Source organism: Balaenoptera physalus (assembly GCF_965194825.1).
Source record: "Balaenoptera physalus genome assembly, chromosome: 6".
Classification (NCBI taxonomy): domain Eukaryota; kingdom Metazoa; phylum Chordata; class Mammalia; order Artiodactyla; family Balaenopteridae; genus Balaenoptera; species Balaenoptera physalus.
In genome coordinates this window covers 119,755,956-119,777,904 of record NC_138885.1, presented here as the reverse complement: position 1 = coordinate 119,777,904, position 21,949 = coordinate 119,755,956, and the positions used below count along the sequence as shown (strand labels likewise).

The 21,949-nt window shown below is 51.5% G+C and overlaps 2 protein-coding genes across 11 annotated transcripts; one reads left to right on the top strand and one right to left on the bottom strand.

Moving 5' to 3' along the window:
• Positions 1 to 42: 42 nt before the first annotated feature.
• BCS1L (BCS1 homolog, ubiquinol-cytochrome c reductase complex chaperone) lies at positions 43 to 3,976 on the bottom strand. Of its 6 annotated transcripts, none has more exons than XM_082466105.1 (9): positions 3,875 to 3,976; positions 2,864 to 2,904; positions 2,258 to 2,626; positions 2,017 to 2,156; positions 1,609 to 1,803; positions 1,239 to 1,302; positions 831 to 1,000; positions 500 to 617; positions 43 to 355 (listed from the first exon to the last, which is right to left on the bottom strand). In XM_082466105.1, the coding sequence occupies exons 3-9, from the start codon at positions 2,575 to 2,577 to the stop codon at positions 103 to 105; spliced, it is 1,260 nt and encodes a 419-aa protein (XP_082322231.1). In that variant the 5' UTR covers positions 2,578 to 2,626; positions 2,864 to 2,904; positions 3,875 to 3,976; the 3' UTR covers positions 43 to 102. The 6 variants fall into 6 exon arrangements, with proteins under 6 accessions (XP_082322231.1, XP_082322236.1, XP_082322232.1 ...); XM_082466110.1 differs by having other exon boundaries at positions 2,258 to 2,278; positions 3,875 to 3,960; XM_082466106.1 differs by lacking the exon at positions 3,875 to 3,976 and adding an exon at positions 3,417 to 3,840.
• Positions 3,977 to 3,987: 11 nt separating this feature from the next.
• On the top strand, positions 3,988 to 21,878 carry ZNF142 (zinc finger protein 142). Of its 5 annotated transcripts, none has more exons than XM_082466074.1 (11): positions 3,988 to 4,244; positions 4,519 to 4,662; positions 4,774 to 4,891; positions 6,229 to 6,542; positions 9,343 to 9,942; positions 11,047 to 11,211; positions 12,128 to 12,952; positions 15,126 to 15,303; positions 16,046 to 18,965; positions 19,601 to 19,706; positions 20,989 to 21,878. In XM_082466074.1, the coding sequence occupies exons 4-11, from the start codon at positions 6,263 to 6,265 to the stop codon at positions 21,456 to 21,458; spliced, it is 5,544 nt and encodes a 1,847-aa protein (XP_082322200.1). In that variant the 5' UTR covers positions 3,988 to 4,244; positions 4,519 to 4,662; positions 4,774 to 4,891; positions 6,229 to 6,262; the 3' UTR covers positions 21,459 to 21,878. The 5 variants fall into 5 exon arrangements, with proteins under 5 accessions (XP_082322200.1, XP_082322197.1, XP_082322198.1 ...); XM_082466071.1 differs by having other exon boundaries at positions 4,511 to 4,662; XM_082466072.1 differs by having other exon boundaries at positions 4,511 to 4,662; positions 6,064 to 6,542.
• The last annotated feature ends 71 nt before the right edge of the window (positions 21,879 to 21,949 follow it).

Here is a 21,949-nt window from a genome sequence, read left to right as displayed (position 1 = left end):
AGTGCCAACACCGGAAGGTAGGAGGGAGGTCAGAGAACGGAGTAGCATGGCAGGTGTTTATTGATCCCCTGGAGGAGGAGAGGGTTGGGCACAGCCCAGTTGTCACCTCCTCAGAGACTCTGCATTGTGAATTGCCCCTGCAGGGTCACTTTTATACAGCATGAAGTAGCCCTGCACCTGGGCAGGACTGATCTGAGTTGTAGCTTGAAGGACACGATCTGCAAAGGTCTCAGCCAGGGAAGCTGCTTGCCCTGGATAGAACCTCTGGAACATCTGGGTCAGCTGCCAGCGTGAGCAGTGGCCCACGTACTCCTTCAGGTCTACTCGCCCAGGGCGTATCAGGGCAGGGTCGAGCCTAAGAGAAGAAGGCAGCAAAAGCACAGTCATGAGCAGCAGTGCCACCAGCACCCCCAAAAACGGTCCCGCTGAACCTCCTGATCCTCCTAAGATGGTGAGGGGGCAGAATCTTGCCTCACAGTCTGAGTACCTCACTCCTCACCTGTCAACATGGTTGGTGGTCATGAACACAATGCGTGCCTCAGTGGAAGCCACGCCATCCAAGGCGTTGAGCAGGCCGCTGAAAGTGAGACGACCTAGACCTTGGTACTTTACTGGGTCTGGAAGAAGGGAGAGAGAAAGTGTGAGTGATCATAGCCCTACTTAAAATTAGCATCCCCTTCTACTCCTTACTTACCATGTCCCCCTACTTATCAGTGCGTCTTGTGGGCTCTCATTGTTAACCCAGGTGTCCTCCATCAGCTCTCTGGATTTCTCCTTCCACTGTTCCTCATTTAGGAACACTCCCCCTTCCGTCAGCTTCCCTCACTTACTCTCCGCAGCCAGGTCTCGACTGAGAAAGGCAGCATCCACGTCCTCCAGAAGCACCAGGCTCTGCTGCGGTGCCACGCTCAGCAGGTGGTTGAGCCGGTCATCAGAGAGGCTGGAGTCTGTGAGACTCAGCAGGCAGATGCTGTGCTGCAGTTCCCCAGCCAGGGCTGTGCTATGGAGGGGGGATGACAGGTAATGGGCAACCTGGGAACTGGTCCTTGGGCCCAGCTGCTTGTTCCTCACTGTACTAGTTTTGTCTCGGAGGCCTAAACCTTTCACCATACCCCACTAGTGTTCCACATGTCTCATGTTTATCCCGGTTCCTGTTCCCCACATTTATTTCCCTTTCCAACCCCACCAGTCCAGTTTCTCTCCAGTTTGAGGGTTAAGGGAAGTTTGACTCTACTCACATAAAACTGCTCTTTCCACAACCAGGGGGCCCATAAAGCAGGTAGCCACGTCTGTAGGGAATGCCTAAGAATACAGCCAGGGTGATTGTCAAGACCTAAAATGAATCATGTACTCTGCCCCAGATGTCCACATTCATGCCCAACTCTGCTCCCTGGAGGCCTGATGACTTTGGCATTGGAAGAAATCATTCCCGTAGACAACTTTTCTCTCCCCTTCGTCTATGGGAATTAGTCTAGAGCTTTGTATTTGCCCACAAATATAAAAAACGCTAGCCCACAGCTTTATATCTGGCCACAAAGACCAGCCTGTTCCCTCCTGTTCTAATAGCACATCAAAAACAACCTGGCCAAGACCCCAGCTGCTTCTCACCTCTGTCAGTGTACCACTTGGGGTTATCGATGAATTCCCGGATGTCTCTGACAATTCGGTCAGCCAGACCCTGTTCTAGAACCACAGAATTCAGTGGCCGGCGGCGGCGTGGATAGCCAAAGGGGCGCCATTCAGAGCCCACGGCTGTGTACATCACTGTCTTCCCTTCCTCCTGCTGCAAGGCTAGCTCTCGAGCTGGGAGGTGGGGAGATGAGACAAAGCCAATAATTCCTCTTTGCCGTGCTACTAGGCAGAGCTGTGCCAAAACCGTTTCCCTAGCCACCTGCTCCCATGGTCTCAGAGCCCCCTGCTCGTCCTCTCCAAGCTTCTCTTCCTTTGATGTCGAAGACCCCATCCCTGCAACCACCACCCCCCGCCCCCATAAAGCCTGTCTGAGCCATCCCACACCTTCCTCCAGGATGTTGAAGAAGACCTTTCGGTCAGTGCCCAGAGCCGTGAAGGTGACAGATTCCCAGGGGGTCCCCGTCTGCAGGTCTATCATCTGCATCTCTCGGCTCCGTTCCACCCGGATCCATTTCCCTTGATACCTGAATAAGAATGGTCAAAATGAGGTGAACGAATGGGTCAAACCCACCTCCCCTCATTCTCCTTTTCTACTCTCAGAGCCCTCTCTGTTTCCCAACCTTACCAGATAAAGTGGTTTCCAGGGCTGGGGACAAATTCAAATTTAGTGGAGATGCGGCCACTCTCGTGCTGAAGGTACGAAGTCTCGACACTGAGGTGCTGAGTTCGGGTACTGTGGCGGGTGAGCCAGCTAAGCAACCAGGCATAGCTCCTGTCTCGAGCAGGGACTTCCAGTGTGATCATGTAATGGCGCCGGAATGCCACCAGACCCAGCTGGGCACCTTTCCGGGCCAGGGCCAGGGCTGTGCCCACACCCACCAGCCCAAATCCAGCCCCAAAGTAGGGATTGTCCTTCAGGGCCAGAACAAAGTCTGAGAGGGGCATCTTGAAAGGAAAACACTGAATCTTACAGGCCCCAAGGCATTTTCAAGACCTGGGGGTGGGGAGCAGTGGAGATGGGACAAAGCACAAGATTAGTTTAGAATGGACTCTGAAATTCCTCTCCAACCCACCCCCTCCCCCACCTGCAGAAGCTGGGAGCAGGAAGGACAGGTCAGCATTACTGTGTGCTTCAATATCCTCCCTTTGTGGGGTGGGGTTGGTGTTGGAATGCAAGGGATGGGATTCTGGGCCACTTGCCCCATTTTGCCTTTCATTATCCTGTTCATACCTGTTTCCTGCCAGACGACTATGTCTGTAGATTCCTTAAACCTGAGAGAACAATATAACCGGCTTCACATCAGGATAATGGATGGACAGAATTTTTGTGGTCCCTAGGACCAGCTGAGTTAGAAAGGGGCCCACTGGCCAGAGTTAGGAGGGGATGAAGAAGCTACTGTCTTCTGTCAACCTGTCAGTAACCTCATGCCTTGCTATTATGAGTCATGTACTTCAAATATCCTCTCCTCTCCTTTACATGCTAATGTCCTGTTTAGCTCTTTATTACCTCCCACCTAAATTGTCTCTTCAAAGTTAATTTTAGTTCTTGAAGTGGCATCTTAATGGGTCTCCACGTCCTGCTTCACCAAACTCCTACACAGGGGTCCAGATCTTTCTTCATAAGGATCTGCTTCAATCCCACTACTTTCCCTACTCCAACACCTCCAATGACTGGCTCTCAGCAGGTCCCTGAATTAGGTAAACTCCTCTGCCTCCACAATACGGGGCCCACCTACCTTTAATGGCTTAGCTCCTAATACTCTCTGTTGAACAAAAATACAAACCTCCTTCTTCCTTGCTCAAGCAGTTCTCTTGACTCGGAATGACCATTTTAATTTATTTCCTCCATTCTCTCCGGTTGAAATCCCGCCCATCTGCTACTTTCTCCAAGGAGAGTTCCTCGAATTCCACCCCCAATAAAATGTGACAGGGCCTGATTCTAGACTGTAAGATCCCGAAGGGTAGGAGGTCAAATCGTTTCTAGCACACCTCACCCGCCCCCCTGCCACTTCGCTCTACGCCTGGCACGCAGTGCGGTGAACTGACAGCAGTAACCTCCGCTGAAGCTCAGAATAGGATCCAGAATTCCAAAATGCGTATGCGTGGAAGGCTACAGACAAAGCCCTTCCCGCTCCCGGTCCTTGTCGGTCGCCCAGAAGCCCCCTCCCGAATCCCCACTACGCTCCAGCTCGCGCCTCCAGCAGCGGAGCTTGGAATAATCGGTCACTCCCCCGCCCCTTACCGCCATGACTCTCTGGCCCTTCCTCTCGATGGTTTCACCCCTTCGCTCTTCAGGGAAGCGCGGCTTCGCCCGGCCCCCGAGTTGTTTCATCTACTTCCCGCCACACCCACCAAGAGGGCTGTGCCACTCTGCTCCACAACTCTCGATGGTACTCTTTGGGCCTCAAGGCCAGTAGGGGTGTAGGGGGTGGGGAACGATAGAACCATAGAGTACTCAGCCAGCCTCACAGAGGAAGAGAGAGCGGCCTCCAAATGCCCGAGGTCCTAGAGGCGGCTGGGCCGGAGGCGGTCGCACAAAACGAGTCACGGGAGGCTGCTCCAGCCGCTGGTCGACCATAGAGATGAGGCTCCCGCCCGCCCAGGGCCGGGAGGTAAGCGAGCGGCGGCGGGGCGGGAACTAGTAGGGAGTGTGGGTGGAGTAGGCCGGAGGCAAAAATTTCTCGAGCCCCAGGGTGAGGGGTGGGCCTGGGTGGTGGGAACGCTCGGGAGAAGTGCTGAAGGGAGCACGGCGACGAGCGAGGCCCCGGAGCATCACATCAGCCGCCCCGGTGCCTCGGTCGCGTCACTGCCCTGGACCGCGCCCGGTTACCCGCTGCCTCTCCTTAGCACCATAAGCATGACGATGCTCCATCCTAAGCCTTGCAGGTTACAAAACGGCTTTCCCATTTGCCGGCACTTGTGATTCCCGCTCCCGCCCAACGATGTGGACACTGTCATCGCCTCCACTTTACAGATAGAAAAGCTGAGGCCCCGAGAAGCGAGGGGACTATATCTGTCCAAGGCCACGCGGTGAGTCAGAGCCCACAGGAAAGTGGACACCGGGTGCCTTGGTCCCCAGGCTGGATCTCATCCTTTTCCCAGGCCTTCTCTCTGCCTTAATTTGTCCTTTCTCTTCCTCAGTACCCGTGCTTCGAAGATAAGTTCATTTCTTCTCTTGTGCCCACCTATGTCCCACCTCACTCCGCCTTCCAGCGGCTCAATCTAGATGACACCGCGTCCTCCTTGGCTCCCCCCTAAGGCAAGTATACTGCCCGAGCTGGAAGACTCCCGAGAGCAGAGAGCAGCGATGATAAGTGGAGGCTGTGGTTTCCAGAGAATCCTCTGAGGGCGGAAGTGCCCTGCCCTGCCACCTTCCGAATTTCCGTGATCTGAGGCTTTGAGTTGCAGAATTATCACCTGCAACCTGATTTCCTAGCCCTAGGCCATTACTCGACCTCCATGACTCAATTTCATGAAATGATTGCTGTCATCCTTATTAATTCCTAGTTATTTATCTTAGACTAATTTTAGCCGTGTATAACAAGATATGTAGTGTACTTGACATTAATTTCTGTTGTGTTCCAGTGTTCAATGTGAGGCCATAGTCAGTTTGTTAGAAATTTCTCCAGGTGTGTTAACTTGTAAGGCACCACTGATTTGATTCTACTTCTATCTTAGTAGAAGCCTAGCTTTGCTTTGATGCATTTCTGTGTCTGGAGTTCTTCACTAGAATTCCCTTATTTGTCTGACTTGCATAGACTGTTGTGGTGTGTTCAGTGAAGTGATAACATCAATAAACTCCACTCAAAAAGCTCCAAGTCTAGGGAGGGAGACTGATAGGTAAACGACAGTGCAGTGTGACACAGTTTCTGTCAGAGCCATGTACAAGGGGCCATTAGGACCTCAGAGAGAGAAACTTAGATGAAAGGTGTCCGGAAGCCATCCTAGTGGAAGTGACATTTGTGCAGATTCTTAAAGGCTAGTTAGGAGTTGGTTAGCCAGACAAAAGAGATGGCAAAGGGGAGGAGACCCATCAAGCCGAGAGAGGGATGTGTAAGGATATGGAAGCAGAAAAGAATGTGGTGAGTCTGGAGAATGGCAAATCAATGACAAGTTGAATCATCAGTTCAGAGATCTTTTGCGGAGAGAGGTGGAAGGTGAATCTGGAGAGGTCAGCAGGGGCCAGATCATGAAGGAAGGGCTTTGAGCTAAGGAATAGTGAGATCATAAAATGTTAAGAGGAGAGGGGACCTCTGAGATCCCTTGGTCCCACCCAATTTTATTGCAGATAAGAGACCTGAGACCCAGATTGCTTAATAATTTGACCAACATCACTTAGCTCCAAGAAACAGTCTTTAATATATTGGCTACAACTTCTTGTCTCTTTCCTATATTGACCCCTATTATTCATGTTTATGCTTTTTGTTCTAGACATTGTCATATAAAGAAAATTTCTAGGTTAACTACGTATGGCATGCTGCCATGCAAGGAAATGCCTGATTGGGCAGGCACTGGGCTGTGCATCCACACCAACTGAGAAGAAAGTGAGAAATCTAATTATATGTTGTTTGGTTTTTCTTCTGGTTGGTTTATCAGCACGTAAGAGGACATAGCACACAAGTTGGTGGTGATGACAGACACTGTGTTGGACTCTCAGCCAGCCAACAGCACTGGGGAGATGGATGGACTGTGCCCTGAGCTATTGCTGATCCCCCGACCTCTCTCTAACCATGGACTCCTAGAGCCTGTCCAGAGCCCCTGTCCTTCTGGGAACCCTCCACCTTTGCCTGCTGACCCAGGCTGCCTGCTGGTAGAAGCCACAGCAACTGAAGAGGACACAGGGAACGTGGAGATCATTGTGGAAGCAGTAGCTGGAAACCTGTCCCCAGGTGCTCCTGGAGAGACCCCAGGTACCAACACAGTTGCTAGCAGGCCAGTGAGACAAGCAACCCTGAGTTTTTGTCTGTGCTGTTTTTGATCGTTGTATATAAATATGATGAAGACACAAGGTAGCATCCTATTTTTATACTTAGAGATGTTGTAATTTGATTTGCAGTTGGTGAATGTTGATTGAAGTCTGGCGAGGTGGTGCACAACTTGTACCAAGCTCTTGGCAGTCTATCCCTGCGAGGGCTTCACGTCTGCTAGGCAGTAATCCAGAAGGGAAGACCTTTCTGACACCTCTGCCCAACCCTTACTCCTATAGTCCTCAAGGATTCTTTTCTCCATGTTGACCCTCCCACCCAGGGACTGCAGCCAGGGATTAGGCAAAAGGCCCAGCCTCTCTCCACCACCCAGGGCTTGGCAGGGCTTCCTAGCGGTAATCTGGTATTTCCCTGCCCTAGTTTCTTGCAGATAACATACTTAACTCACCCAAGGCATGCCGTTAAGAGTGGGAGTTGAATAATTTATATTTACGTTAGAAGAAAGAGTCTCCCCTTTAATCTTCCCACATCTCAACTTCTTATTTTTAGGTAACTTCCCTGTTTTGTAACTGTCGTCTTCCAGCTACAGTTGTACCATTTTTCCTTGGTAGTGTACAAAGAATACTGGGAAAGATTAGCTAGTTTGATCATATAATATTTCTAAACTTTGATGTGGTGAAAGAAATAATAAATAAAAAGGAACCTGGAAAAACATTTGCAATATATAAGAAAGAGTTAATATCTTTAAAATTCAAAGAGCTGCACAATAAGAAAAAGAAACAGTATTTTTTTAGAAAGGGAGAAAAGAAATCTATGTGCAATTTACTAAAGAAGAAATGAAAATAGTTAATACCGTAAGTATATTTAATCTCACTAACACACAAATTCCAGTTTAACTATAAGACGCCATTATTGTTTCTCAACTTTGGCAGAAATTAAGCATTTTTTATAAAACTAGTGTTGGTGAGGCAATGGGGAAACAGACACTATCTTATAGTTTATGGAATATAAATTAGCATAAGTTTTTGAAAGTCAATTTATCCATGTAACAAATTTTAAAAGACGTGTACTCTGACCTAGTAGTTCCACTTCTAGGGATCTGTCCTATAGAAAGAGTCACACACGTGCACAAGGATACAGGAATAAGGATGTGTAGGGCAGCTTTATTTGTAATGGTTGGAAACAACCCAGATATCTATCAGTAAGAGCAAAATTTCATTTTGATTTACCCGTGCTCTGAAGTACCATGAACTGGACAAAAAAAATTAGGTAGATCTAAATGTCCTACTCATAGGTAAAAATATCTTTGATATATAGCAAGTGAAAAAAATTTTTTAAAAAGCAAATTGCCGGGGCTTCCCTGGTGGCACAGTGGTTAAGAATCCGCCTGCCATTGCAGGGGGCACAGGTTCGAGCCCTGGTCTGGGAAGATCCCAGCCGCGGAGCAACTAAGCCCATGTGCCACAACTACTGAGCCTGCACTCTAGAGCCCAAGAGCCACAACTACTGAAGCCTGTGCGCCTAGAACCCATGCTCTGCAACAAGAGAAGCCACTGCAATAAGAAGCCCGCGCACCGCAACTAAGAGTAGCCCCTGCTCGCCACAACTAGAGAAAGCCCACGTGCAGCAACAAAGACCCAAAGCCAAAAATAAATAAGTAAATAAACTTAAAAAAAAAAAAAAAAAAAGCAAATTGCCAAAAAATGACCCAAAAGGTCTGAAAGGATATAGACCAAATTATGTGTGTGAGGGTGGGAGGTGGTTATTCTTTATATAGTTGCACTGAATTTTTATTTAAACAAAAAAATAATAAAGAGAAAAAGAACCACCAGAATAAATGTAGGACAAACCTGGGCTCCACCATTAACAGGCATGGTGGCCTTAACCTTGCAGCATCCCAGGTCCCTCTTCTCATAGGGCAGTTGGAGGACCAAGCAAAAGTGTTTCCTAAGCCTTTCTTTGTCAAGGTCCTGCCAGTTGCTTAAGAAATGGCAGCAAGCGGAACAACTAGACCCATGCGCCACAACTCCTGAGCCTGTACTGTAGAGCCCGCAAGCCACAACTACTGAGCCCGCATGCCACAAGTACTGAGGCCCACGCGCCTGGAGCGTGTGCTCCGCAACAAGAGAAGCCACCGCAATGAGAAGCCCACACACTGCAACAAAGAGTGCACCCCGCTCGCCGCAACTAGAGAAAGCCCGAGCGCAGCAACAAAGACCCAATGCAGCCAAAAATAAATAAATTAATTGATTAAAAAAATAAAAATTATCAAAAAAAAAAAGAAATGGCATCAATTATTATGAATGTGATCTGGCTTATCTCAGAAAGGATGTCCTCCATTTTATGAATTACTGTGCCTTTGAAAATCTCTTCACAGAATATAAAAGTAATGCTTTGTCATGTATATTGCAGATATTTTCCTCAGATTGTCATTTTCTTCTTTTGTAAGTTTCTAATTTTTTATTTGGGCAAAACATATCGCCTTTTCTTAATGCTTTCTGGATTTGGTTAATACTTGTTACATTCACTTCACAAATATTTATGAAGTACCTACTTTGTGCCAAGTATTGTGCAAGATACTGGAAATCCAAACACACGTGCAAGATAGACCATCTTTGACCTTAGGGGGCTTTGAAAATCAGACTTAACGTGTAGTATCAGACTTAAGTCCATCTCCATTCCATGAATGTTAAAAGATTCACCTACATTTTCTACTGGTAACTAACTCCTCTGAGTCTTGTTCCATCTGATTCTGTGCCTTTCTCTGTCGGTCCTCTGCCTGCAGGTGTCCTGGTAAAGGTGGTGGAGGTGTACTTCTGTGAGCGCTGTGAGCAGAGCTTCGCAGAGCCCACTCTGCTGGCCCTGCACCAGTGCACTGAAACCATTATACAGCCTGCGCAGGGCCTCGCTAGCCCCCCCTGCTCTGTAGAGCTGCCCCCCAGCAACCTCACTCTCCCTGGCCCTCTGCAGGGCCAGAGCCCACCAGATAGCCCCCTGCCATGCCCTGTGTGTAGACAGGAGTTTGCCCAACCCCAGGCCCTGAAGAGCCACTTCAAGATTCACCGGGGCACTCCTGATGCCTTCTCCTGCCCAGAGTCTGGCTGTGTGTTCTCCGCTGAAGATCGCAAGGGTCTACAGCACCACCTGAGGCAGACCCACAGAGCGCTTCCTGTGCCCTGTTCTTTCCGGGGCTGCCCGCTGCTCTTCGGGAACCAGCAGGGCATGGAGCTGCACCGGCAGGCCCATTACCCTTTCCACTGCAACCACTGCAGCTTCGTGGGCTCCAACATCAAACTCTTCCGGCAGCATCAGCGGAGTCACGGGCACGGGACACAGGGAGAACTGTCTGCTGTTCAGGGTCTTCCATCCCAGCAGCTGCTGCCAGGTATGAGGCCAAGGACCCAGCAGTATCCTGCCTGGATTGCAGCTGCAATTGGTCTGTAGCAGAGGCAATTGTTACTAATGCCATGAATGTAAGCCTGAATTGAAGAGAATCTGGGGTAGTGGCTCAGGAGGACGGGATTATTGGCTGACGTGGGAAGGCATCTAGACACCCCGGACCAGGCAGAAAATCTGGGACAAAGAGGAAGTCTTTGTCCATGACAATGAATGAAGTTTGGCTTAAGCTACACTGTGGCCTTGAGGTTACTTAACCAATGTCTCTTATGATCCATTTCAGAACTTTCTGAGGGCAGAAGCTAAACTGCCCATCAGTGGCTGTAGCCATTGGTAGAATGCCTGTAGGCTCCCTGTTAGAGCAAGTGGGATTGGGCAGGAGAAGCTGGGGTTATTTTAAAAAGAAACCTTCAAGGGAGGTGGTGCTTCAGTGATTCTTATTCCTCTTGGTTTCAAAAAGAGTGTGGGGTGAGCAGAGGAGCAGGAGGAAATAGAGAAACCAGGCCAGGAGAGGCCAGGGTTCTGATGAGAGAATTTGGCTTGCTAAGACTGATTTGTGCTCTGGTACAAAGAGAAGATTCCTCTTTCCTGGGAAAAAGTCATACATCTTTGCCTTACTGAGGCAGCTGCCTCTAACTGAGGGAGAGAAGGAATGGATTTGAGAGCACAGGATGTGATCCTGAATTGCTGAGTTGGGTTTCTCAGTACAAGTTTAGAGATCAGGGATGTTCGCCCACACTGAGCCACCAGCCATTAACCCTGGGGACCTGAGCCAGGGAAGTACAGTCTAGTCCGCCCATTCTCTACCTCTCTGCCCCCTCCCCCCACTGCAGTGACCTCAAAGATCTCGCCTTCAAGGGGTCCGAGGTTGGTGTTATCTGAGGTTTGATTTACTTCAGACTGGAGCATCACTGACAGCTTAGCTCCTGGTCTTCCTATCCCTGACTTGTGTGGGAATAAATTAATATACTTAGAACCCCAGATTCCCTTATGCTAAATGGTGGGAGGTGATTCTTCCGGCCAGTAAGAGGAGAAGTACAAGCACTCAGCACTGCGTTGGCTCCTCTAGTCATCAAGTTCTTTGCATCTTCAGCTCTCAGAGTGTCCGCAGCAGAGGGAGAGCCTTCAGAGGAAGTAGGAGCACCCTTGCCTGGGCAGGAGTCAGCTGAAGAGGAGGACGTAGAGGAAGAAGAGGACAGTGGCAGCCAGAACTCCCAGAAAGCCCTGGAGAAAGGCCAGGGGGCTCAGCGGTTGGAGGGTAATGATGTGATGGGGCTTGAACCTCTTGGTGGTGGGCAGGAACGGACTGTGGGGGGCCTGGTATTGAGGCTCTGGGGTTTGGTTTTCTGAGTTTTGGTTCAGATCCTTCTGTTCCTAACATTCCACTTTGACATGTCTAGTGGGAAAGTGGTAAATGGGCACAGACCCTGGTGACACAGGGTAAGAGTAAATAGAGTTTGCTCTCGGGGCTGGTTTTCCCCAGGCAGAAAGCTCTTTTGTGAGGAGGGAGAGGGTGATATTCATAGTATGAAGATGCCAGAGGTTTTTGACTGGCAGCCTGTCTTGTCTGACACTGAGCCCCCTAAGGTTGTTTTTCTGAATCCTTGCTTCCCAGTTTTCCATCCGAGGAGAACAGCATTTGAAACCCATCCCACAGGGAGCATATTTACCGTCAGGTGACCAGGGAGGATCTGATTATATTTATTATCAGCTCTCTATGACCCCAGTGTTCAGAAATAGGAGTACTTTACCTTCTCTTCCCTCTGCTCACTCCCTGTGGGGTTCTTTTCCTTCCAACCAACCCTACTGATTCTTCCGCCTGCCCTCCGGGTCAAGGACAGGAAGAACAAGAATGCTCCATCAAGATTCTTCTTTTGAGCCTTTCTAGATAAAAGCTCAAGAATAGTGGGTGGCTGGGTGAAGCACTTCTTAAAGGTCACAGCAAGGTCTGAGAAGTCCTTGTGATTTTGTTTCTCTAAATACTTGAATGACTTCTCTCTTCTTTGAGGCTACAAAGTTTGAGATGCTATTGTTTGGTTTCCTAGAAAGAAAGGAACAAGGCCATGCATGCATGCATATTTTGTCTGGGCAAATGTGGTTCTCCCATTAACTGGCCAGCCCCTGACCTATCGAAGAATCTCACTCTTAACCCTCCCTGCCTTTCCCTCTCCCAGGAGCTGTGGCTTCTGGCACCGAGTCCCTCTTCAAGACCCACATGTGTCCAGAATGCAAGCGCTGCTTCAAGAAGCGGACCCATCTGGTGGAGCACCTACATCTCCACTTCCCAGACCCCAGTCTCCAGTGCCCCAACTGCCAAAAGTTCTTCACCAGTAAGAGCAAGCTCAAGACCCACCTGCTGCGGGAGCTGGGCCAAAAGGCCCACCGCTGCCCACTGTGCCACTACAGTGCAGTGGAGAGGAATGCCCTCAACCGCCACATGGCCAGCATGCATGAGGATATTTCCAACTTCTACTCAGATACCTATGCCTGTCCTGTCTGCCGGGAGGAGTTCCGCCTCAGCCAGGCCCTTAAGGAGCACCTCAAGAGCCACACCGCAGCAGCTGCGGCCGAGCCGCTGCCCCTTCGCTGCTTTCAGGAGGGCTGTAGCTACACGGCACCCGACCGCAAGGCCTTCGTAAAGCATCTGAAGGAGACCCACGGGGTGCGGGCCGTGGAGTGCCGCCATCACTCGTGTCCCATGCTCTTCGCCACAGCAGAAGCCATGGAGGCCCACCACAAAAGCCACTATGCCTTCCACTGCCCCCACTGTGACTTCGCCTGCTCCAACAAGCACCTGTTCCGTAAACATAAGAAGCAGGGCCACCCTGGCAGTGAAGAGCTGCGCTGCACCTTCTGCCCCTTTGCCACCTTCAACCCGGTGGCCTACCAGGACCATGTGGGCAAGATGCATGCTCACGAGAAGATCCATCAGTGCCCTGAGTGCAGCTTTGCCACTGCCCACAAGAGGGTGCTTATCCGCCACATGCTGCTGCATACCGGTGAGATGGCTTCTACCCTTCCAACCATGTAATAGTGGTGATGATGGCAAACGGGAGCGTTTACTGTGTGCCAGACACCCAGAGGGCTTTGCATACATTGCGTAGGACTCATCTGACCTAGTGTTCCTAGAGATAAATCTAGTATTTGCAGTTTACAAGTAAGCCTTAAGTTGAGTGTCACTCAGCTAGTAAAGTGGTCAGGCTAGGATTTGCGGCATGTGGGATCTTTTTAGTTGAGGCATACAGGATCTTTTAGTTGCGGGATGCGGGATCTAGTTCCCTGACCAGGGATGGAATCCAGGCCCCCTGCAGGGAGCGCAGAGTCTTAACTGGACCACCAGGGAAGTCCCGTGCCTCACCTTTATAGCCCTGTCGGGTTCTGCCCACCCCTAATCAGGCGTGGGTGGGTCAACACCTAGGCTGTTAAAGCAAAGAAACCCAGACCAGGACAGATGCCTTCCTTTGCAGTTCAAGTTTTGTGATGTGCTGTGAGAGATAGCGGGTGAGGGAACTGAGCCATCCGTATATATTATAGCCTTGAAAGCCGTGACACTGAAACATGATCACGTCTGGTGACCTGAAAGTTGCAGGTTTTTCAACTCAGACTCTTAATTGGTTACCAGCATTACTGATGCTTTGAGTAAAAACCAAACCAGGCTTCCTGCTATAGCATCTTCCCATTTGTGATCTCTATGTAAGCATTGGTGGATTGACAAGACATTAAAAAAATCTCATCAAAGATTCTTTAGTTTGGGAGGACAGTTTTTAGGCAGCTTGTGACAAAGCCATTGTTGTTTCCATTAAACAGTTCATTTCTATACAGGCTTTAGTCACAAAATCTCATTTTTCTGAGGCTTCTTAAAACCTCACATCTATACAGGCATACTTTCTTTTATTGCACTTTATTGTTCTTAGCAGATACTGTGTTTTTTTCTAAATCGAAGGTTTGTGGCAACCCTGCATTGTCAGGTGATAGTTAGCATTTTTTAGCAATAAAGTATTTTTTTAAATTAAGGTATGTGCACTGTTTTGTTAGAATGTTATTGCACACTTAATAGACTACCATGCAACGTGTGAACATAACTTTTACGTGTACTGGGAAACCAAAAAATTTGTGGGACTCGGTTTCTTGCGATATTTGCTTTATTGTGGTGGTCTGGAACTGAACCCACCATCTCTCTGAGGTATGCTTGTGTAGTGCTTTATAGTTCTTTCATATATTATCTCATTTAATCCACAATAATGATCTTGTAAGAAAGGCAGGTAAAGATGAGAAACGCTGAACATTTAAATGGCCTGTTTCAGGATCACACAGCTGGTATCAGAAGCAGAGCCAGAACACCACGTTGCTTGCCTTTCACCATAAGGAGAGGGGCTGAGCAGGTGGGCAGGGATAACAGGGAATGGTCCTGAAGGAACACGGCCCCAGCCTCACCTCTTAGCGCTAGGTCTTGACCAACGTACAGGGACAGCTCGTCCTTGAGCCCTTTAATCTTCATATCAACCATGTGAGGTCATTATTTTTGTTGCCCCCTTTTTGGAGACCAGGAAACTGAGACTTAGAGGGGTTTACTACTGTGTGCCCGAGGACACACAGTAGTAAACTGGGATTTGAACCACTGCCTAATAGCTCTGTGGTTTCTCTCTGCCTCAGCTTCTTCCTCTGTAAAATGGGGTAATAAAGGGCTGTTGTGAGGATTCAGTAAGAGGAGGCATTTTTATAAAGTGCTCAGAAAGGTGCCTGGCACGTAGTGAGCACAGTATAAATGTCAGCTATTAATATCTTTATTACTGTGTTGGACTCCAGAGTCAGAGTTGTTAACCACTACGTTGTATTGCCTAATTTTTTCTCCTCCTCTTCCACAAAACTGGAACGAATTGGGCTAAGTGGAGCAGTTGGCCGTTAGTGCCAATAAGCTGTATAACAAATCCAGAATGGACTTTGAAGCTACTTTTAAAAAGCTGGGTCTTCACTTTCCCCCTACCTTCCTTGGCGTCAGGGTGGAAGAGTGGTCGTCCCAGAGGGCAGTGAGGCAGCACTGACTTTTGCAAATAGCACCTCAGCATCCACTCCCGCTGGGCATCAGGGCGAGCCTGCTGGGGAGGACGGTCTGTCGCTCCCTCGGTCCGTGTCTGACTTGTGTTCTCTCCCCGCTCACCCCCATCCCCACAGGCGAGAAGCCGCACAAGTGTGAGCTGTGTGACTTCACGTGTCGAGACGTGAGCTACCTGTCCAAGCACATGCTGACCCACTCCAACACCAAGGATTACATGTGCACCGAATGCGGCTACGTCACCAAGTGGAAGCACTACCTCAGCGTGCACATGCGGAAACACGCGGGCGACCTCAGGTATGAGCACACGCGTGCCTCCCTCCCTAACCCAATGACCTGGAGCTAAGCTAGCCGCCTCTCAAAGTCAGCTTCCGGCCCCATCTCTCTTCTGGCCCCAGAGAGACTCCTCCGCACGGCCCTCTGCTCCTGTCATCTCGGCTCCGCTGCCTCTAGGTGACCTCTGCCTGTGGCCTAGTCTGCACGGTGCGAGCTCTCTGGGCTCAGGGAAGGGGGTGTAGACCCAGAGTAGAGGCCCAGAGACTAAGGTGTCATTTGAGTTCTGAGTCCAGTCCTGGTGAAGTAGATGGGCTTCGCTTGTGGCTCCAATCCTGGCCACGTCCAAATCCAGGCAAGTTCCCCTCTGACCTGTGGGCACAGCTGGCTAGGGGGTTTCTCCGTGGCTTTCACGTCTCCGTGGGAGAGTGGGAACTAGGCACAGAAACCTGCCCCGTGGGGCTGTAGCCATGTCAGCTCCTCAGAAGTCCACAGAGGTTAACTGATCCATGATACCTTCCCTTTAGGAAGCAAGGTAGAGTAGGGGGTAGAACACAAGCCCTGAAGCTAGACCGTCTGCCCTTCACTTCCTTTGTAACTCGAGGCAAGTTATTAACTTCTGTGCCTTAGTCTCCTCACTAAGATGATTAAATTAGATGATGCATGTACAACACTGAGTGTAGAGCTTGGTGCATAGTAGGTATTTATACAGTTACTGGTAGTTGCTGTGATTAATTTATGATTGTGATTTTTCCCTCCTCACCAGATACCAGTGCAACCAGTGCTCCTATCGCTGCCACCGGGCTGATCAGCTGAGCAGCCACAAGCTGCGGCACCAGGGCAAGTCCCTGATGTGCGAGGTGTGCGCCTTCGCTTGCAAGCGGAAGTATGAGCTGCAGAAGCACATGGCTTCCCAGCACCACCCCGGCACGGCCGCCCCACTCTACCCCTGCCGCTACTGCAGCTACCAGAGCCGCCACAAGCAGGCCCTGCTGAGCCATGAGAACTGCAAGCACACCCGCCTCCGAGAGTTCCACTGTGCCCTCTGCGACTACCGCACCTTCAGCAACACCGCCCTCTTCTTCCACAAGCGCAAAGCCCACGGCTACGTGCCCGGGGACCAGGTCTGGCAGCTTCGCCGTGCCAGCCAGGAGCCAGAGGGAGCCGGGCAGTGCCCGACACCCCCACCAGACTCAGAGCCCTCAAGTCAGCTGTCTGCCCAGCCAGAGGGGCCGGACCGCGACCCAGGGACGGTGGTGGACCCCAGCTTGGATCAGGCCCCGCCAGAGACCAGTGAGGAGGACAGTGCTGGGAAACAGGACGGCGGTGAGGTTCCCCAGGGGGACGACCTGGTTGGCAGCCCCAGTCCGGCGGAGGTAGATGAGGGAGGCTGCACGCTACACCTAGAGGCCCTGGGAGTGGAGCTGGAGCCTGTGGCCAACCCGCCCCTTGAGGAGATCACCGAAACGGCTCCTGTGGAGTTCAGGCCCCTGGATCCCTCAGGGCCTCTGAGACTGGAAGGGCCAGATGGAACTTTGACAGAGCTGTCTACCTTTGAAGGTGCTGGAACTTCCAGCTTGGGTGCTGAAGAGTCCATTCTGGAAAAGCCAGTCTCTGAGCCCCCTATAAATCCCCCTTCCTCAGAGGAGCCCCCTAACAGCTGGGTAGGAACCTTCAAGGCAAATCCACCCGCTGAGACAGCACCCCTGCCCCAGTTCCCTGAATCAGAGTCATTACTCAAGGCCCTAAGGAGGCAGGACAAAGAACAGGCAGAGGCGCTGGTGCTGGAGGGGCGGGTTCAGATGGTAGTGATACAGGGAGAGGGGCGGGCTTTCCGCTGCCCACACTGCCCTTTCATCACCCGCCGGGAGAAGGCCCTGAGTCTGCACTCCAGGACTGGGTGCCAGGGCCACCGAGAGCCCCTCCTCTGCCCTGAGTGTGGAGCCAGCTTCAAGCAACAGCGTGGCCTCAGCACCCATCTGCTGAAGAAGTGCCCTGTTCTCCTCAGAAAGAACAAGGGCTTGCCCAGACCAGATTCACCCATCCCTCCGCATCCTCAGCCCCCGGGCACGCCGGCCTCAGAGGATGCAGCAGGTGGGAAGCCCCCACCTGCACCATTAGAAGTAGAGATCATGCGCCCAAAAGATGCTCCTTCCAAGCTTCCTGGGGAGCCAGAAAACGTAGAGGAGCCTGTTGCCACACTCTGTGGCTCCACAGCCCGTCCTGCAGAGGACTCCTCGCCCCCGGAGGCCCCTGAGAGGTTCCACTTCGAGCAGGGCAAGTTTCACTGCAACTCCTGCATGTTCCTTTGCTCTCGGCTTTCCTCCATTACCTCTCACGTGGCTGAAGGCTGCCGGGGCGGACGTGGCGGGGGAGGAAAGCGAGGCGCCTCCCAGACCCAGCCTGTTGTGTCCCCGCTGAGCAGCAGGGACTCTGCTCCCCTGAGCAGTGGGAGTGCAGAGCGCAGCCCTGGTGATGGGAATGCAGCTCTGGTTCCAAAGCAGAAGGGGGCTCGCTTCTCCTGCCCCACGTGTCCCTTTAGCTGCCAGCAGGAACGGGCCCTGAGGACTCACCAGGCCCGGGGCTGCCCCCTTGAGCAGTCCGGAGAGCTGCGCTGTGGCCTCTGCCCATTCATCGCTCCTGCTGCTGCTGCCCTGAGGCTCCACCAGAAGCGGAGGCACCCCGCCGCAGCCCCAGCCCACGGCCCCCGGCCCCCTCTTCAGTGTGGGGACTGCGGCTTCACCTGTAAACAGAGCCGGTGCCTACAGCAGCACCGGCGGCTGAAGCATGAGGGGGTGAAGCCACATCAGTGCCCTTTCTGTGACTTTTCCACCACCAGACGGTACCGGTTAGAGGCTCACCAGTCCCGACACACAGGTGTTGGCCGCATCCCCTGCAGCTCCTGTCCCCAGACGTTTGGTACCAACTCAAAACTGCGCTTGCACCGGTTGAGGGTACACGACAAAACACCCACCCACTTCTGTCCACTCTGTGACTATAGTGGCTACCTTCGCCATGACATCACTCGCCACGTTAACAGTTGCCACCAGGGCACCCCAGCCTTTGCCTGCCCCCAGTGTGAGGCCCAGTTCAGCTCCGAGACAGCACTCAAGCAGCATGCTCTGCGCCGGCATCCCGAGCCAACACCCCCTGTCCCTGGCTCTCCCACAGAGGCCACTGAGGGCCCCCTGCACTGCTCCCGCTGTGGGCTGCTGTGCCCCAGCCTTGCCAGCCTGCGAGGGCACACCCGGAAACAGCACCCACGGCTCGAGTGTGGGGCCTGTCAGGAGGCCTTCCCCAGCCGGCCGGCACTGGACGAGCACCGAAGGCAGCAGCATTTCAGCCACCGCTGCCAGCTCTGTGACTTTGCTGCCCGGGAGCGGGTGGGCCTGGTGAAGCACTACTTGGAACAGCATGAGGAGACTTCAGCAGCGGCATCCTCAGCTGGGGATGCTGGCCAGCCCCCTCTGCGCTGCCCTTTTTGTGACTTTGCGTGCCGCCATCAGCTGGTGCTAGATCACCACGTGAAAGGGCACGGGGGCACCCGGCTCTACAAGTGCACCGACTGTGCTTACAGCACCAAGAACCGGCAAAAGATCACCTGGCACAGCCGCGTCCACACTGGGGAGAAGCCCTACCGCTGTCACCTCTGTCCCTATGCCTGTGCTGACCCCTCTCGCCTCAAGGTAAGGTCAGGGGCTAGGGGGTCTGGGAATGGAAGGAATGCAGGCTGTGGAGTTAAACTCCCTGGGTTCTTTAATCCTGACTCTTCTGAAAATTAACTCTGTGACTTTGGTCAAGTCCCTTAACTTCTCCAAACTTCAGATTCCTCATCTGTGAAGAGGGGATAATACTTCATAGTGTTGCTACAGATAAAATTCCGTAATACATGCTTGGCATGTGATAAAGGCATGTAATAGGTTGTAGATAACCTAGATGATGACAGCTGACATTTATTGAGTACTTACACTGTATGTCGGACACTAATTTTAATCCTTTCAAAAATATGAGATGTACTTTTACTGTTTCCCGTTTTCCAGATTAATAAACTGAGAATTAGGGGTAAGGTTGCCCAAAGACACAGCTAATAAGTGGCAGAGCTGAGGTAGGGCAGACCTGGGGTCGGCCGAATGGGTTAGGGTTGCGTCAGAGTGACTGGCCTCAGAGACCTGATTGGCAGTGGGGGAGAATGGGTAGGATTGGTGCAGGGAACAGGATTATCTGCCAACAGTTTCTCTGCCTGCTTGCTCTATTTCCACATCCAGTGAGTACCAAAGGGTACACATTTTCTGGGTGTACTCTTTGCTCTTCCCTCCTCCAGTACCACATGCGGATTCACAAGGAGGAACGGAAGTATCTGTGCCCTGACTGTGGCTACAAGTGCAAGTGGGTCAACCAGCTCAAGTACCACATGACCAAGCACACAGGTGAGTCTGCATGGTTTTGACAGGCCCGAGGGGTCCCCCTGTGCCCTAGCACAGCCAGCCTCCCTGAGGTGGTGTATGTCCTTACTCAGATTCGGGGTGCCCATCAGTATTCATGTCAAGGGTAGTAGGTAGACTGAAAAGCCAGAATAGCTTCGCAACCCACTGAAAGCCTATCAGAATCAGGAGAGAGGTGAACCTGAGAGTCTGGGCATGTGTACTTTGCAAAAGCTTCCCCGGGGTATTATGGAACGAGGTCACCCACCTCCGGTTGAGAACCTCCAACTCAAACATGAGTGACTGAGCAGGTCTGCCTGGTCCCTACAGAGACAGGATGGAACTATCATGAGTGAGGAGGACAAAGCAGAGGGTTCAGCTATTATTTATTTATTTATTTATTTATTTATTTATTTATTTATTTATTTATTTAGGCTGCGTTGGGTCTTTGTTGCTGCGCATGGGCTTTCTCTAGTTGCAGCGAGCAGCGGCTACTCTTCATTGCGGTGCGAGGGCTTCTCATTGCGGTGGCTTCTCTTCTTGCAGAGCACGGGCTCTAGGTGTGGGCATAGAAGTTGTGGCTTATGGGCTCCAGAGCGCAGGCTCAGTAGTTGTGGCGCATGGGCTTAGTTGCTCCGCGGCATGTGGGATCTTCCCTGACCAGGGCTCGAATCCGTGTCCCCTGCATTGGCAGGGGGATTCTTAACCACTGCGCCACCAGGGAAGTCCCTCACCTGTTTTAACTTGTCCTTTTTTTTCTCCTGGGTACAGTCCATAAACCATAGGTTCTCAGAGAAGGGTTAATGATGGTGTGCCTGTGATTGTTGCATATGCTGCCCCCCCCCAAGTAAAGGAATTAACCAGATGCATTTCAAGGCCCTCTGCCTCTACCCCTTCTTTCGCCTCTACTGCTTCCCTCTTAAGCATTTTCTTTTACATCTTGTGTTGAACAAGGGATCCATTTCAATGGATTCCCAATTCCATGAGTACTCCATGACCAAAAAGGGGTTGGAGTTCCCCATGTAGAAACCCTGTCATATTTGAGTATTTATTGCTGTCAGTTGGCTACTTAGGGGTCCAGTTAGTTATCGGCATCCATTGTATACAAGGGGCTATGTTGGGAATAGGACACACCAGTGTCAGACAGGATTGGAACATTCCAAAGACATGGTCCTTAGGTTGCTTGTGTTCCTTATGTCCCAGGATCACAGTGACTCCTCTGGTCCACTGGTCCTTGTTCCACCTCCTTCAGTGGTGATGTGTTCCCTGTCCTTGCCCTGTCCTACAGGACTGAAGCCATACCAGTGTCCCGAGTGTGAGTACTGCACGAACAGGGCCGATGCACTGCGCGTGCACCAGGAGACGCGGCACCGGGAAGCACGGGCCTTCATGTGTGAGCAGTGCGGCAAGGCCTTCAAGACACGCTTCCTGCTGCGCACCCACCTCCGCAAGCACAGCGAGGCCAAGCCCTACGTGTGCAACGTGTGCCACCGTGCTTTCCGCTGGGCCGCCGGCCTGCGCCATCACGCCCTCACCCACACCGATCGCCACCCCTTCTTCTGCCGCCTCTGCAGCTACAAGGCCAAGCAGAAATTTCAGGTGGTCAAGCACGTGCGCAGGCACCACCCTGACCAGGCTGACCCAAGCCAAGGTGTGGGCAAGGACCCCACCACGCCCACGGTGCACCTACATGATGTGCAGTTGGAGGATCCTGGCCCCCCTGCTCCTGCTGCTCCCCCTACTGGACCTGAGGGCTGAGGGCCTCCCCCACCTCCCGACAAGAAGAGGGTGTGGGCCCAGATGTGCAGACTGGAACCAGAGCTAGCCTGAGGAGCTCAGGGCCAGAGGAAAGGCTTGGCTTCAGGGTGTCAGAGAGGCTGGAACCCTCCTGGGACTCTGGCTGTAGTACTTGGAAGTTGATATAAAAGAGAGACCTGGACCACAGATTGACTTCTGCTGAGGCACATTGTGTTTTTAACCCGTGAGTTCCTAATTTCTTCACCATCACTCCACCAAAGTCCCTGGCTATAACATCGTGGTTTACCCATTTCATCTTCTCTTTCCTTCTTACTATATCAAGTCCTATTTTCTTTCAGCATCCTCAGAACAGTTATATCTAACCGCATGTGCTGTTGTGCCCACTGCTCTATAAAGCATGGTTAAATGATTAGTAGCTTATATAGATTCGTCCAAGTCCCCGACTTAACACTGCCAGGCTGTCATCTCAGTCTGCACTGTCCCCTCTCAGG